We start from the raw sequence: 17654 nt of genomic DNA on the forward strand, positions 1-17654 counted from the left end.
CTACGGACTGCCGTCTGCGAGTCGCTTATCACAATCTCTGCATGGGGCGCTCCGGCGAGTGCTAAGGCTATCGCGGCTTCTTCGGCCGCCTCCATGTGTCCCGTCGTCACAGTGGCGCTCGCGAAGCATTTGTCCTGGCGGTCCACGACCACAGTTGCGTGCGCTCTTCTCCCTTCTCCATATCTCGCGGCGTCTACGTATACCACGTCCGTTCTGCTACCGAACTTCTTTTGAAGGTGTCTAGCACGCTCGTTACGCCGTCCGATGTGGTGCGTCAGGTGCATATTCTTAGGAATCAGCGAACAATTGAGCAGTCGCGGAATGAGGCAGGGGCCTCCCCATTTTCTCCTTGCTGAGCATGATATCTGATACCCAGTGACTCAAGGATGTGTCGATCCGTCTTTGATTTGGTTAGCAGTTTGTATTGCGCGACGTCATGGGCCTCAATTAACTCGTCGCCACAAATTTCGTTCAGAAGCAACTAGACAGAATGTGAAAATTTGAGATATACCAACAGCAAACCTGCCAAATCAAAACCTTATCATAAAATATGATAAACGTTTTCTCTGTAAGCCTACATTTCAATCGCACAGGGTCCTAAATAGCCGCGTGCAGGATTATCTTGCACACGTGGAAACAAATGATGTAATAGCCCCTGATGCTTCAGTAATAGATGAAAAGGCAAAAGTAGCTATTTACTCTCCTTCACTTCACTGGTCGTTTTCAGTAAGACTACCATACTTCGCACCTATTTTTGAAGCTGAACTTTTGCAACTGTTCTTGCACTACGAAAACTTACTTTGGAAACACACACTGCTATAATAATTACACACTCCCTGTCCGTATGTGTGTCACTGACAGCTTCACCTCAATCAGATGCCTTAAGGACATTCCTTATGTTAATTCCTCCACAGCTGAAGCTATTAAAATTATTATGGGTACCTGGACATTGCGGGTTAGAGTTAAATAAAATGGCGGAATCGTCAGCTGGAGTGGAATAAGTGACCCACTACTTCCTGTGCTTCCGGTGCTGTCCAATGGCGGACTCGTTAGCTGGAATGGAATAAATGACCCACTACATTCTGTGCTTCCGGTGCTGTCCAGTATAACGGCGATGAGATATGGAAAATTTGCACTAAGAGATGTTGCCATAAAATGAGCAACATCATGCTCTGAATTTAGACATTTAAAATATCGATGGAAATCCGACTGGTTTCATACTAGTCAACTGAAAGCCATGCTAACAAGATTGCGATGTCGTGTGCCCCCTTTAAATATATACTCTCACAGGGCTAGTCTCGGAATATCTCCCCTATGCAGCTTTTGTACAGGTTTGGAATCAGTAGAGCATTATTTTTTGTCGTGTCACCGTTTCAGACTATTAACAAAACGTCTCCTTGTCATCCCATTTGCTAACCTTGGGCTGCCCTTCTCCGTTGAGAATATACTGTCCTTTGGTTCTTCGGTTCTGGGCTACAGCGACAAAAATGCCGTTAGTGCCGTTTGCAGTTATCTTCATGAAACAAAACGAATGCGCCTCTAAATTCCTATTTGTTATTTTATTTGTTATTATTTGTGTTTTATTTGTTATTTTATTATTATTAAGGAAATTTGAAACATCAATTTTAAACGTGTTTGAAAGTACTGCAATTTTAATTCAAGATATATGTTATTCTGTCTGGTCAAAATGGCTAAAAATTATTGCACTCTTTCTGTATTTTCGTGTGCTTTATCCTCCTTCTGGTAGGATTACGGATCATTTGAAAGGCCTTAAATTTCATATCCTGAATTCTTTGCCAACCCTTCTGAGTGGCCAAGAGCCATAGTGGAGGCATCATGACCATCATCATCATCATTATCATCATCAGACGACAACTTAGAGATCTATGCTGACCCTTAACATATATCATATGCTTGTTACGGATTGTTATGGTAAACTGACAACGTTTATTGTACGTTAATGAGCAGGTAGCTTGAACAAATGTCGGGGCCTTTAGCTGAAATGCTCTCGGTGCTGCCATTTTTCGTTTAGCTAGAAAGAATGATGCCAAGTGAATTTTTTGATGTTTTTTTTGTTTTTACACAGATGTGCCTTGACTTGGAATGTTTTTGTTAAACACTTTATCTTACAATGTTTACACTCTGGGCTGCTTATTTTAAGGCCACATTAATTCAAGCTAACATTCGCAAGTGAATACATGCTTTTTCGAAAATAACACTTTAGTTTCTTTTCTAGACAAGAATAACATAATGACCAAAAAGAATATTTTTAATGTAAAAACCTCCTTTATTTCTTCAGCTGTTTGCGACTTCGAGAACGCTTATTGAAGTTATTTCTTCATTTGCCACTGATATTGTACATCCCCTTTTTACTAAACAGAAGGCCGTACGCAATGAAAGAGCGAATTGAACAAAAAAAAGTAGTGCTCATAGGAAGCAGTGCATAAATATCAAAACAAAGTTGTAGTGTCACTCCTGCTTAAAGCAATGTGGAGGATTTTCCTCCGCCGAAGGACTTCACTCACTCCGCGTCACCAGGTTATTTGAGCCTGGCGGGCCAGGAGAACTTTTTGTCCGGAAACTGGTCAGCGAGAAAATCGTTTGTAATGTGCCATCCATCAACAAACGTATAAAAAAATGGCGCACTGCCGGCTTATTACACTTATAAAAAACTGCCCACTTACAAAAAAAAAAAACCAAATCGCGAACCTGAGCGACGTGCTGCGGATCCTACAAGATTCATGCCTACAAAAGCAATGGCATATGTCATAAATGCAATATGCAAGTAAAACGAAGTTAGTTTTAATTGAAAATTTCATATAGGATAACATTTACCTAGCCTTAGCAGTTACAAAAAAAGGACCTCGCGAAGCCGATATCTGAATGCTGTGGGCCATCATTGCCAGCGTGCATTGCCAGGTGTTTTCACAAAGGTTTCGCCTTTCGGAAGAACAATTCTGATTTGTCGTGTGACGGAGGGACTGGTTTGTTCAATGCTGCAGGAAACATACAAAGACGCAGTGCTCGTTCGTTGCTCGTGCGTTAACACTGAGGCTCCCGCATTCGAAGAATGAAGCGACTGCACAGTCTCGGAGCAGGGACATCTCGTAATTGCCGCCACTGCAGTTGATGGCCGAGGCAGACGCAGTTTGGTTGGAATATAAATTTCAGTTGCGATCTACAAAAACATATCTGGTGACAGCGTTGGACGTAAAGTGTGCGGCTGCGGCGGCAAACAATATGGACATAGTGCGGCAGAGCTTCAGCCCGGTAGCTACACGGCAATAGTTTCTGCTTTTTACCGCGAGAGCGCTAAAAAGCTCGTTTCGCAGAAATTCTGGCGTCGGCGTCACCGTCATTGGTAGCGAGCAAAAAATCATCATCTATGCGTGACCGAAAAATTGAGGAGGATGCAAATAAAATAAATAACTAATTGAAAATCCTGGAGCTGAGTGTGGATGAAACCAGGGTAGTTTGGGTCCGAGTGGAGATCGAATCCGGGTAGTTTCTGTGGCAAGTGGATGTTCTACCACATGGCCATGTCTCTGCTTCTTTTTTCTTTTAGTGCAAAGAAATCAACGCCAGAATGCGTGAAATATGCACAACATACTTCATCAGAAGTCAGGTAAACACACACGAGCGTCCAGAAGGGAAATCCACTCTGGAACGCGGTAAAAAGTGACAACAACACTACGGCCTTGAGCAGCTGCTTTCCGGAAGACGAATCTCGTCGACCACGGTGGCTCGGCGTGTCCACCAATCATCCGACATTTCAATAGTGAACCATGCGACTTTTACATTCCTCTGCTTGTGAAAAGAGTAAAACGAACTTTATCTGCTTGGAAATGCAGTGAAAGTAGCTTTCATTCTTCAGAAACACACGCGTACTGTATACATGCTTCGCAGTGTAACATGAATTATTGCAGTAATAATGCGCGTTACAAGCGTCCATTGCCAACAGGCGTCAGAATGTGTGAGTATCATAATAGCTCTGTGGTTGAAAGATGGTACCCCACTCGAAAAGGCACAGACGCTACTGCGCCTATTTTCTTGAGGCCACGTAGTTGGTGCATAGCAAATTAAAAAAAAGGTTTCATTCACTAAGTATTTAGGTACGCACTAAAAACAGGATATCGCTGTTGCAGTCAACTACCAAAAAAAAAAACGCTTCAGGGCCCCCTTATTTGGTTCAAGGCTTTGACGCTTCCTTTGGGTTTTATTGGGTGCTCTTACTTTACAACAAGCCGAGGCAAGTTTCAGTGACGTCAAGGATGTTTTATCCTAATCCGCAAATAGAATAATCGACATGTTGAGAGGCACAAGACCGGAAGTAAATGGTTTTGCAGTGAATGACGTCCGCTTTTCATGTAAATATGTGCCGCTGCATAACTCTCTTCCTTTATACCAAGGTAATGTACGCAGGCTAAATGACGTCCGCTTTCTACGTAAAGGTGTGCCGCTGCATAACTTTCTTCCTTTAAACCAAGTCAAGGTACGCAGGCTAGATGATAATCTTGGGGCTTCTAGTTTCCTGGTACAGCGTTTGAAAAGGGCTACATGTTCGTGCCCTTCCGGGCAGCTGTGTGGATTTTCCAGTGTTGATGCGCTGATTGTTGGTGTCTTCCTGGACTGACGTAGTCGGATAGACGTATAGGAGCCACTGTGGCTGCCGCCACTTCTATTGAGAGCACAGCGCTGATTTGTCTTGCATTGGCGGAAAAGGGCCTGTACATTGCTTCTTCTTCTAGCTGTTTGAGGCTGCTTCAACAATCAAGGGTGCTTTTTGAGTCTTTTCTCTAGCTAAGCTTGCATCCTTACTTCGTGTAGACGTCCGGAACACAGAGTGAACGAACACGTCCACCAGATGTCACGTGGGCATGAGTGTATAAAAGAACTGATTAGAACTCGAAAATACGAAACTTTTTATTCGTGCGAATGTTTGCCCCGAAAAAGGAAAGGGAAAGTGTAAACCATTTTAGCTGTGCCCTAATAGTGGCTCGAACAGCACTGTTCGTCGAGCAATCCGAGCAAGAATATAGAACGTCGTTCTTCTAAGCCTGCGGCATCGAAGAGTACAGCTTTATTGCTGACGAGCGAGTTCGCTCAAGAATAAGCCATTTCATTTGCTTGCGGCACAAACTTAACGAAAAATAAATTCTCGAACAATCTGAAATGTTTCCGACACTTAAGTGTTGCTTGCGGTAGTTAAAGTATGTGACACACACACATGTGACACACACACACACACACACACACACACACACACACACACACACACACACACACACACACACACACACACACACACACACACACACACACACACACACGCGCGCGCGCGCGCGCGCGCACGCGCGCGCATGTATTTATGCCATGGGTATTTGGCTTGTAACGAAGAGGCTAACGAGTTGGTCATAAAACTTTTCTTTAGGTGCTGCTCTGGGTGTTACTTCTCGCTGCTCAACTCTGCGATCTGACGACTTGGCTACCTGGAACACCTCTTGACATTTCGTGGAGGTGCTGGTGTACACTTAGACCTGTGACTTCGTAATCGAACGCTTCACACCGAGCCTGAGATGCCTGAAAATGAATGACGAGCAGCCATCCCCAAGCATCCCCTGCAGTCACCTGTTGAGGTACGCTAGGCCGACGAGTTCCTCCCATATTCAGTTGAGCTGAAGATCAAGACGTCGACACTTGGTTGTAATTGAACGACAAAGTTAGTGTGGCCAATAGGTACAAAGAAGCAAATAAGCTGATATACATCAGCTTATAGCTCTCAGGAGTCGCTACCTGGAACGCCTCTTCACGTTTGGTGGAGATGCGGGATGGCCTTTCTGTCAGATGGTACAGTTGAGCAGTGAGAAGCAACGCGCAGGACAGCACGGGCCTGCTTTTACAAGCCAGTTAGTTGTCCACTGATCTCTAGTAGCACTGAAGCAGGGAGTAAATGTAAATCGGAAGGCTCATTTTCTGTTTTAGACACAACATCAATGAAAGCTAATATGCTAGAATGCCAAGGAGAGTCTAAGGAATGTTACTGTAAGCAATTGTAACGTAAATGTGAAGAAAGAAACTAGGACAAAAAGATAACTATCCAGCCGCAGGGACCAAACCTTCAACCTTCGAAAACCACGTCTGATGCGCTCAACCAGATTTGCATTACAATTACTTCTAATAGAAGCCATTACACTTTCGTTTTTTTGCATCATTGGTTTTTAGTTCTCTTGAATGTATAAGCGTGTGTCCGCGTGTGTAGGTAGATTATTCACTATCAGGCGTACAAGATGGCTTTTTGAGCATATCTGGGTATCTGCTTATGCTGAGAAAAATCTTGCTTTTCTAGTAAATGTGATAAATGGTAGTACGGTTTTATATGTCGATGAAAATTCTATGCTGCCTAGCGGCCTCCCTAACCTTACCCACGCTAGTGAAACTGTCGGGACAAGTAATTTATCTAAAATTTCTGGTCAAAGGCATAACGACTAAGTAAAGTTCATATTATTATGAAGACGCCGACCTCTCATAAATAGGATGCTTTATTCATTCCTGTGTTGACTTTCAGTACATTTGGTCTTCAATAAACATTGCGCAGTGCTGAATGTTTCACATTTTTCAATGCAATCACAGATCTTTTCGTGAGTAACATATTCCCGTTGTGAGCTGCAAACGCTTTGAGAATGAGTGGTAAAAATTCTTGAGCAGCTTATGAAACAGAAAGATTACCCCAATACTCTGCTCTGTATTACCTCAATCCTCAAGCCTCAAACATTACCTCAATATGCTCTGTATAGCTGCCCAAAGGTAAATTCGCTTATTGATTGCTGTGCAGTGTATTTTTTTATGAAGTATCAAGAAATTCTGAAGAAAGGCCAGTTTAGTGTTAAGCGCGAAAACAATTTCCGAACCGAACAACCACAAGTTTGGGTGGCATTTGCCGTTCCTAGCTTTCACTACACAACACGTCCGCTCAGAACTCCAGCATGTGCCGTTTTGCTGCCAGCAATGAAATCCTACTCTTAGCATGTAATATTATTATTATATTGTTATTATTAATAATATAATCATAATGAATAATAATTTAACGTGCCTTGGAACAACCATGACTTTCTAGTACAGGTGCACGCTATTATAAAACAATACAAGTACAATACAGACATTCTTTAGAAAATCAAATAAAAGGACAAAACGAAAATCACGAGATAGGGTGAAAATAAAGGGGAATATACACAACTGTGTCGAAACCTTCCTCTAAGTAGTTATGAAAAGGAAAAGAAGAAAAAAGATCAGCCCGTAACTGTCTACCTTTACGATAACACCTCAACAGGTCGGCACAAGAATGGGGTAGTGGGAACAACACTTAAAAATTGCTGGATGAAAATCTCATCTTCTCATGCATTAAACGCTTCAAACCACCCTTGTCGTGGGGCCGTAACGACATATCTTGCGCCATACTTAAGGCCTAAGGTAGTATATTTGCTCAGTACTGGCTACAATATTTAACAACAGTCTAAACTTCACGTCATTTTGCAGCATGTAGAAAAGTGCGCTTGTTTTTTAGTATTTATTTGAGCTACAGAACTGATGTTTCTAATTATCGCCCGATTTCTCTACTCTGCGTCATATTGAAGATCTTTGAGCTGGCTCGCCACAACATATTCTTTGTTAGTGTGAATAATTTATTGATTACTAATGAGCATTAGTTTTTCCCTCACCGCTCAACACACCAGAATTGTTGCTAGTTTAATGACACAAATCTCTTCTCCTGTTTCTCACAGAGGATAGGTTGATGTAGTTGACTGTGACCTGATCAAGTCCTTTAACGTAATCAGCCACTCACTGTTTTTGTTTGAACTTGCAAACTTTGATGTTGACTCGTCTGTTATGAATATCTTGCACAAATGCCTCCTTAAGAGATCATGTTGTGTGGTCGTACATTGCCAAACATTTTCCTTCTACAAAGTTGTGAAGGGGTCCCTGAAGGAACGGTAATAGGCCCACTCTTATTTTGAATATATGCTATCGACGTTTCATTCGCAATTTATTATTCTTTTTTCTTTTGCATGCTGATGACAATAAGCTATTTAGGGAAATTCATTCACCTAACGACTGTCGCTTGCTGCAGTCAGATCTGTGTTCTTTCTCCGAACGACGTGATAACAATAACTTTTGTCTTAATACCTCAAAGAACAAGTTCATGAGTATGTCTCGCAAAACATCCATCTTGTCATACCATACTCTGTCAATACTATGTCCTTAAGTAAGCTGTATGAATTCAGTGATCTTGGTGTTTTTCTCGATAGCCTGCTAAATTTTTAGAGTCACACTAAACGTGCTGCCATGAGTGGTCTTCGTTCTTCCAGCTGTGTTTGCAGAATCTCTCGAGAATTCAGTTCTCCTGGAGCCTTCCACAAATACTGCACTGAAATATGTCTTCCTCAAACTAAATATTTATCTGTGAGGTGAATTGGGATTGCTAAATTGGGCGTCATGCCATTGGGCGGGTCCAGAAAGAAATCCTTAAGCATTTTCGAACAACGTTGCGCTAGAAATGACTCTAGATCTCGTTCAGTGCTGCCAGATTATTATCATAGCCATCATTCTACTGCCAAGAAAATCGCGGTGATCGATTATTTCTTAACGAAATAGGTCACGGAATCATACACCGTTTTTTACTCCTCAATTGTGTAAATTTTCGGATTCCGCGTAAGTTAACCAGACAGATTTGGCCATTTCATATACTTGCCAACTTCTTTCAACACCCTACTGTTCGCAGAATACAAGGTCTCTATAATGTTAGTTTTCATAATCTTGGTGCTTTTCACATCCACTGTCATTGTTTTTGCCTCAGCTCAGCACTGTCAAAAAATAGTTTTTCACAATGTACAGAGTCGTCCCATTACCGTCTTTCAGGAAGTTTCAAAATAGTTGTATATATTGCCTGTTATTTTTCACTTCCTCTCCATGGATCTCATAATGTCTTTTTATTCTTCCCATTTGGCGCTTTATTTTCTGTGTTTTCACTGTCTATTTCATTTTTCCTAATGATGGAATTATTGTTTTATTGCTGCATGTGCATGCGCAAAGACCTCATGGTCGTTCAAAGGCACATTTAAATAATAATATTAATAATAATATTAATAGTAATAATACTTGTTAATATTATTGCTTTACGCTTCTTGACGCGACCTCAATGAACCGGTAAATGTCGAGCTGCTCGCGTTTCACGTTCTTGTTACGCCTTCACTCGGTATGGCAAATGTCGTAAAGAAGATAGCCGGTATTGTAGCATCCCAATCGACTGTAAGCTTGCAGATTCTTTTGTAACCTAGTGACACTGAAAGCTACGCATCTTTGCAACACGGTGAGGTGAAGTCAGTCAGAAATGGCGCCGTCTTTTTTACTGATGCAGGCAGGCTGCCTGGGCCCATCAGTCTATAGCCACAACGCAGCTTCCACAATTTATTATTGAAAAAATAATCCTGGAGGATACTTGAGCTTCGCCTTCAAGTGTATAATGGTCTAGCGTAATTCGGTCCCGTGAAGATCGCCTTCTCAACCGGTGGCCCTACTTCAGTTCTGAGTACGTGCCTCAACCGCGCCGTAAGACAATGCACGACAGTGCACGTAACATTGCGCGTTTCGATGTATTCTAGAATGGGTATACTGGAAGCGCTGCTAAGTACACACTGTGGTATAATTGTTGCTTTTGCGAATCAGCAAAGGGCCCACTGTACCTCCGTAAAGCAACATGAACCCATAAACAGCTTGCTCTTTGTTGAGCTTTTACTGCTGCTGAGGACGAAAATGTCTGAGCGTTTTTTATTGGGTGGGCGTTTATACTAGTCTCTCCTTGTGCAATTGACAGGCTCTGACGCCTGGCATGATTTAACGCTTCTGTAACGCACGGGTTACATATATCAACGGGAATCCTTCCACAACGTGACATACATATATAGTGCTTTTTTTCGAAGGAGTTAACAGAGCTAATTGCCTTTTAAAAGACAGTGTTGTATAGGGTTTGCCTCATAACGTGTGGTTACCACTACGCACAAAACGTATCTCATTTATTCGGAACACATTCTCATTCCTCCTCTCAGTATATTACTCCGTCTTACGCACAAGCGAGCTATCTCCTCACTGCTTCGAATGCACGCATAGCGCCCTTTAGCAGGAGGTGGTGTAAATTTGTATCATTTGCATAATTTAAAATGTTTCAGCCTGAGACAAGGTCACTTTTCGCTCAAAACCAGTGACGCCGTGGATCATTCTGAGACTAGAATTTCTGGCACAAGTCACCATTCTGGTAGAAGTAGTCGCGATTGAGGTAAAAGAAGTCGCCTTTGATGTAGAAATTTGATGCGCTTCTGCAGTTGTTTAGGTGTAAGGGGCAATTTTCGTTCTGTGGCATGAAATGAAGACAGGCACTCGATTGTTCAAACAACGGTTAAGAAATGCGCTTATTTATTGATCCGTGCTACCTTGTTTTGCATTACAACACTTATCTCCGGCGTTGGTCGTGTATGATATTGGCATGCACTCAAATTCCGGTGGAGTGTCGTGATCAAGAAGAACTCATCAGGCTGTGTGAGATCACTTGCATTGTTCGTGCAAGTTGTAGCTTTCGAAACGGTGGTACTCTCCTTGAAATAGCGACGTTGGTGCGCACACTTGTTGTAACTGTGCCGTGATCATTCACTCGACCGACGTGCTCATTTGTCACAAGCGGCGTCTCCACGGCGCTGCTCAAGAAGGATCAGAGATATGGCTCAGTCGTCCTTCTGTTTAAGTTCAGCATAGCAACTCTTCCGAAAGGGTAAGTCTGCTTGCTTGTTTTGATGAAATGCACACGTGCGGTGCACTGCTTTTTTAAACGTGTGCCTGCTTCATGGTGAGAATTGCAGATGATAACTGATTGCCGGCAGGACAAGTGTGCCGGTAAATATTTAGGTAAACAATAAACGGTCTTTTGACATGGTTCCCTTTTCGAAAATGCTGAGATACAAGAGCTGCTGAAAGCTGAAAGTAAGTGCGTTAATTGTTTAGGCCTGACATATAGAATGTAGCGAAAGCACACACGGGAACCAGCCTTTAGTCACCTTACACGAAAAAGACATGGCATGAAACTAAACAGTTATGTGTCGTCAGTTAGGCCCACGCTTGTTGCTAATTGAAAAGTGGCGCTTTTACACCTCCTCGTGCGCAGGTAAGTTTGTATTTAGTTTGTTTTCTGCCACAGTGCGCTCTTTAGGTTGGTGGTCGGCGTTTGCGTTGTTCGCTCTTTCCTATAGTGTCCGTATTTGCGCATCTTGTTTCCCAAGGTGCTCGTACATGCAGTTGACTACAGCGTTTAGCTATTCACAACAAAACTCACAGCAGTATGATTGAGGCTACAAATATTTTTGGAACTACATTTTAATTAAATGATATAGGAAGAGTATTACACAGTTACTACAGCTAGAATTTCTCGTCCCAGGTAATCATCGGTCTGCTGAGTATGCAGTGAACATTTATGAGGTGTGTGCTTACAGTAATGAGGTGTGTGCTTACAGATTGAAAAGGGCTCATTTTAAGATAATAAGCTTTAGGCATGCATTGCACATTTTTGTTGTTTGTACATCTTTGTTGGTGCTCTTACAATACACCATCTGCTCAGCTCTGAGCACAATCTTTTTTTTTTGCACAGACAGACCGATAGAACTTGAGCACAATCTTGCAAGCAAGCACTCTTGAAATCAATTGGTGGTACATGATGTGAGTCTGTCCAAATACTGGATCAATAAGGTTCCCATTAATTACACACTTGTTATTGTGATTATTCTTTAGTATACTTATGCTTGAAGGCTGAGGTTGTTTTCTCCCTGCTACGTTTAGGGGATAGGACTTGAAATACGTATTATCTTGCAGTGTGCCTGCGGATAAGTCAAGATCATGTATGTTGCAACTACCTGTGCGATTTCCTAGATTTTTTTCGTGACGGCAGTGCACAAATTTTCACTTCGTAGTGCTAGACACAATAGCTATGACTACTTAATTTGAAGAGAAGCTGATGGGCTCAAGGAAATCGGGGACGTTTCTCTGCTATATAAAAAGCAAATCAGTACCACATCCAATAATAAACATAATCTTGCTCATCACGACAGCATTCACGTGTTGGAGGAAGCTGTGCTGCAAGTGGTCATCATCTTTATGATTTATTATTTTTGGAGCCCATTGAACATATGTGCAAAGCTAAAGCAATTCAGTGCAGCCTTACAAGCTTTGGCGCATCTTTTTCTAAACTTGTATGAGCTAAACACAATTGATTAAGACAAAACAGTTCTGGGTGTAGTTCATAAACTGTCACAAGGCGCAACTAAATGTCGGAAAGCCTGGTAAAGCCCCTCACTGCGGGGGTGTTAATATTGTCGTGCAATTAATAATTTCTGATCATTCACATGCCAACTATTAAGTGATCATGAGTCGTAGAGTAGTGGGCGAATTTAGATTATTCTGGCTTCCAATGTTAAAATAAATGACATTGTAGCCTCACAGGAGACAAGACTGCTTATCGAAACATTTGCTTTGACACATGAGTTCACAGATTTCTTCATACTTCAAGCCATCTTTGAAGCGTCAGTTTAGTGCACCTGCATCGATGGGAACAGGTTCACAGCTGTGTACGAGAACTTCAGAACTTGTGCAGCACGAGTTAGCAGTGCAGCATTATAAGTGAATGATTTTTGTTCACCTAATTTAATGAAATGCAAATATCTTGGCACAACACGCCGCGTTTGTAGAGGTGAATAAGGCGCCTCCGTCTAATGCTATGTTGTTTGTTAAGCCGTGCGAGCGGCTGCACCAAACGAGCGCCGTCACAGTAGGAGGTGCAAGAAAATCACGAGCCAGTTTAGTGCTGTACCTCTCCTGCGCTTCTTGAAATGAATGGCACGCTTTAGAAGATGGCATTGCTGCACCACTAGAACGAATGGCGAGGTGCAACACTTTGTGAAATGGATCATGTGGTGCAGGCGAATCGAACAAACCCTTAAGCACAGAAGCGTCTTAGCATTTTACCCACATCTAAATACAGCCACTGCAGCTGGGATAAATCTGTAAGCTCGAGCTCAGCAGTGCCACGCAATCTAACTACTAGTGTTACAGTTTGAACGTTATTGAAGTGTAGATTCTATGCTACGGTAGACAGCCAATGCTTGTGGCCAATATAAAGCACCCCTCCAAGCTATGCGTGGTAAAACATTCACAAATACAGCATGGTATGTGTGAGGTTCGAGATTACCTGTTGTAGTGGGCGTTCAGATGTTAGTTATTTAGTTATGTTGGATTTTGTGGCGCAAGAGCAACTAAGGCTATGCTGCGCCAGACTCATGGTGAGAATACCTACAGCGGACAGGGCTATGACAATGACTCTGAAATGTATTGACGGCGATGACATATGGGATATGATGAACGATGAAGCGTGGCTGTACAAAGGCCTAAAAGGATGGGCTCTGTAAACGCGTGAAGTATATATCTCTTCTAAGATTATGTGTGTGATGCTCGTGGTGGTCAATGTGTATGGTTGGTGCATGAGGTTATGTTAAACCGTAACGGCTTTTACATAGCACTAATGCCATACCCGTGTCCTTGTACCTAAGGGCCGGGAGGCAAGTGTCTCGTTGTAAGTTCCAGCTGCAGCAGATGCCTCTCCGAAGAGGCTGTGCTACGAGTCACATCAGTCAAGTTTTGCAATGTCTAGTGGTAGCATAGTTTAGTGTAGTTAGACCTTGTTCAGAAGTTGTGCTTCATTTAAAAAACTGATAACATGAGCTATGGGTATTAGGCTGTCATCGCCCAAGAGTATCATTGAATGAAAGGGAATATTTAACCTGTAAAACATACGGAAATGTTTTTCTCTTAATATTTCCATATGTGGGCAAGCTAATAAAATGTGCATTACAGTTAGTTGCTCCTGAAACTTATCGCATGTTGGTGCTTCTTCGCTTGCCAATAGATAGTTATGTGTGATGTGCGTATGACCTCTTCGTAGTCGACATATAACTACTTCGATAATATGTGCTTGACGAAGACAGATCTTCCATTCACCAAGAACAGGTTTAATTAGGTGAAGTTTGTTGTTTTGTCGGGATTTCCGTTCCTGCTGCCAGTGAAAGGTGGTGGCCCGGCGAACAGCTTGAATCTCATCTCTGGCAGGTATGTTGGTTTTTCACTAGCGCATCTCTTCTGCTGTTGCAGCTAGTTGGTCTGCCCTTTCATTGCCTGGGATCCCGACATGACTCGGGACCCAACAGAGGCGTATGGTGCGGTCATCAGGTGTGTGGGATAGCATGTTTAAAATATCGCCTATGAATGGCTCATACTGAATTTATAATTGAGACTTTTCGGCGCGCTTAACGAGTCTGTAAATATTACAGCCTATTTATGTTTTGAGCTTATAATCTATCGTGCTGCCATCTATAACGCATAGCACTCAGTGGTGTAGATGGATACAAACTGCGGTAGTCTATTTATTTGCTCATGTGTTGCTCCTACCACGCTGCTTCCGACATTAGTAGATGTCTTCGAACCATCAGCATAAAATTCTTTGTAAGTATTGTACGTTTGTTGTAATGTAAAGAATTTTTGTATTATATGTTCACGTGGGGTGTTTTGTTTTTTATATGTGTGAGTGAAAAATCCAAGAATTTGGAGAAATCACTCTATGGGGCTAAACTGGGTGGCCTTCTGGCGATAGAGAGTGCTTCGTTAGGAACATTTAGGGCAGGAAATTTTTCTTCGAATCTTAGTATTAGTGGCTTAATTACGTTTGGTTTGTTGACGTAGTGTTGTCGTAAGTCACAGCTTGTGACAATACTGTAGCATATATGATCTGGTGAAGAATGAATTCTAAGGACATACGTGAGCATTAATTTCGTTCTCCTATATTTAAAGGGTGGTTTGTTACTTTCGGCGTATAAGCTCGAAATAGGTGAGGTTCGATAGGCACCTGTTACGAGGCGCAACCCTTTGTTATGGGAAGGGTCTAGGCGCTTGAGGTACGAGTATCTTGCTGAACCGTAGATTATACTACCGTAGTCTAATTTGCTGCGTACTAAAGAGGGGTAGATGAGCAGGAGGCACTTACGGTCGGAACCCCAGCGCTTTCGGGACAACATTTTGAGGACATTCAGGGCGTTGTTGGATTTCACCTCGAGAATAATAATGTGTGGAAGAAAATTAAGCTTCTTATCGAATACGACCCCCAGAAACTTCTGTTCTTGTTTTATTGGCGATACTGTTTCGTTTATTTTGAGTACGGGTTCTGGTTGTAAGCCTCGTTTCTGGGAGAACGCTACAGCAACCGTCTTTTTCTCAGAAAACCGGAAGCCGTTTTTGTTAGCCCATTGTGTTAGCTTGTTTAGTGCTATTGGAATCTGTCGCTCGCACGTCGCCATGTTAGATGACCAGCACGCTATTTGGAGATCATCTACATATAGTGAGTGCATAAGAGTAGATGGTCTGACCTGGTTCACAGAGCTCATTTTGACGACAAAGAGAGTTGTGCTTAAGGCACAGCCTTGAGGCACACCGTTCTCTTGAGTAAAAGTTTCTGAAAGTGTGGTACCCAAACGAACCTGAAAAGTTTGGTTCGATAGGAAGTCGAACAAGCAGTTGAGCATCCTTCCGCGAATTCCTAGATCTGCCAAGTCTCGTCAGATACCGTACTTCCACGTTGTGTCATATGCTTTTTCAAGATCGAAAAATACTGCTAGGCAGGGCTGCTTGTACAGGAAAGCTTCTCGTACTGTATGTTCAAGGCGAACGAGGTGATCGGTGGTGGAACATACTTTCTTGTAACCACTTTGATGGACATCTATCAAGTTATCAGTTTGTAGGATGTATATTAGCCTAATATTAATAACGCTTTCGTAGGATTTCGCCATACAACTTGTGAGTGCTATGGGCCTGTAGCTTGTTGGTATTGTAGGGTTTTTTCTGGCTTTAAGAAGTGGAAATATAATGGCCTTTTCCCACTCTGTTGGCATTCTGCCAGTGATCCAAATAACGTTAAAGAAGTGCAGCATTGCCTTCACCGCTTCCTGGGACAAATGGGCGAGCATTTGGTAATGTATTTTGTCTGGGCCAGGTGCTGTTTTTTTACCTTGAGAAAGCACTGTGTTAATCTTTTGCAGGGTTTAGGGGGAGTTGTATGATCTGTCGTAATAACCTGTAATAGGAATCTTTTGTTTTTCTGTAGATTGTTTATGTTTTAGGAAAGCTGCCGAATAGTTTGCTGAGCTCTAAATAGCGCAAACGTGCTGCGCTAGTAGGTCTGCCTGTTCGCCTAAAGTTGTCTGGATGCCAGAGGTTGAGAGAATGGGGATGGTATATAAACTGTAGTTGCCGTTCAACTTGTGCATCTGATCCCACATTCTTTTAGATGTGATGGAACTGTTAATGGATGAAATATGCTTTTTCCACGAGAGTTTTTCAGCCTGCCTGCGAATGAATCTTGCCTTTGCTCTCGTCTTTTTAAATGCTAGGAGGTTCTCTCCTGTAGGATATTTACGAAAAATGCCCCACTCCTTGTGTTGCATTGTTTTAGTTTGAGTCCACTCTTTTGTCTACCAGGGTTCAAGTTTTTTCTTTATAATGCCGGAGGATTGTGGTATAGTTTGTTCGGCTGCCACAAGTATGCAGGCGGTGACTGTCTCGTTCATTTCCTCAATGCATAGGCCATCAAGCATCTTTTTTTCTAGGGCAGCTCTTTCAGTGAACAGTGGCCAGTCTGCCAGATGTAGTGTCCAACGCGGCGGTCGGGATGGAGTGGTGGGGAGGGTTTGTGTTAATATTATTGGAGCAGGCATATGGTCACTTCCGTAAACATTATCTATCACGCTCCACTTTAGGTCGCAAAAGAGCGACGGTGAGCACAGCGCTAGATCTAAGCAGCTAGTGGCTCCTGTGCTTGGGGAGCAGTAGGCGACGCTAACAGTATTTAAAAGATATACGTCACTGTTCAGAATAAAATCTTTGAGGGTTTGTCCTCTGGTGTCAGTTGTACTGCTTCCCCAAAGCAATCCGTGCGCGTTAAAATTCCCTGCAATAACAAACGGTTCAGGCAGTTGGTCCAAATTATGCTCTATATATTTAGTTGAAAAATGCGTGTGTGGGGGGATATAAATGGAACATATGGTGATGTTTGAACGTGCTTGCAGAGTGGATATTCGGGGGTAGTCATCCTGTCAATGCATGGCAGTCTGGAAAAATAAATAACATAACCACATATGAATGCACAAAATCAATGAATAGTGAATGCATGAAATCTTCTAAAGTAAACAAATAAACACAGTTAGCTTGTAAAGAAGAGTATTATTACGTATATGTAACGGTACCTCGTAACACGTGTTGGCAGCTGGTGACCTTGAGTCTGCTGGAGCAAAATCTGTTACAAAAAATTGATTTTTTTCACACACATAGTTTTTTATGTGTAGCAGTACGCAAAGATTCAGTATTTCATCATTTTAGAATTGAAACTTTGCCCCGACGAGAGCGCCGCTGCAAGAAAATGCATTTGCGCGAGTGGTGAGAGAGGTCAGTAGATCCACTTTAGCTGTTTGAAGCAGAAACGTGCCTGGTTAATTTTTTCGCTCCCTACAGGTAATCACTTGAAC

General features: G+C 42.4%; 1 protein-coding gene across 10 annotated transcripts in view; it reads left to right on the forward strand.

Moving 5' to 3' along the window:
* Positions 1-10641: 10641 nt before the first annotated feature.
* Positions 10642-17654, forward strand: part of LOC119170545 (monocarboxylate transporter 12) — a 54997-nt gene continuing 47984 nt past the window's right edge. For 2 of the 10 annotated variants that reach the window (XM_075890432.1, XM_075890433.1), the window contains exons 1-2: positions 10645-10816; positions 14236-14313. Coding sequence is in view for 1 of the 10 variants with exons in the window: in XM_075890426.1 (XP_075746541.1) it covers positions 14298-14313 (16 nt within the window). In the remaining 9 variants the exon portion in view is untranslated. Of the gene's footprint in view, positions 10817-10901; positions 11026-14147; positions 14194-14235; positions 14314-17654 lie in introns of those variants that run through there. The other 8 variants (XM_075890424.1, XM_075890426.1, XM_075890427.1 and 5 more) reach the window with 8 other exon arrangements.

The sequence above is a fragment of the Rhipicephalus microplus genome, chromosome 3, assembly GCF_043290135.1.
Source record: "Rhipicephalus microplus isolate Deutch F79 chromosome 3, USDA_Rmic, whole genome shotgun sequence".
Lineage (NCBI taxonomy): Eukaryota > Metazoa > Arthropoda > Arachnida > Ixodida > Ixodidae > Rhipicephalus > Rhipicephalus microplus.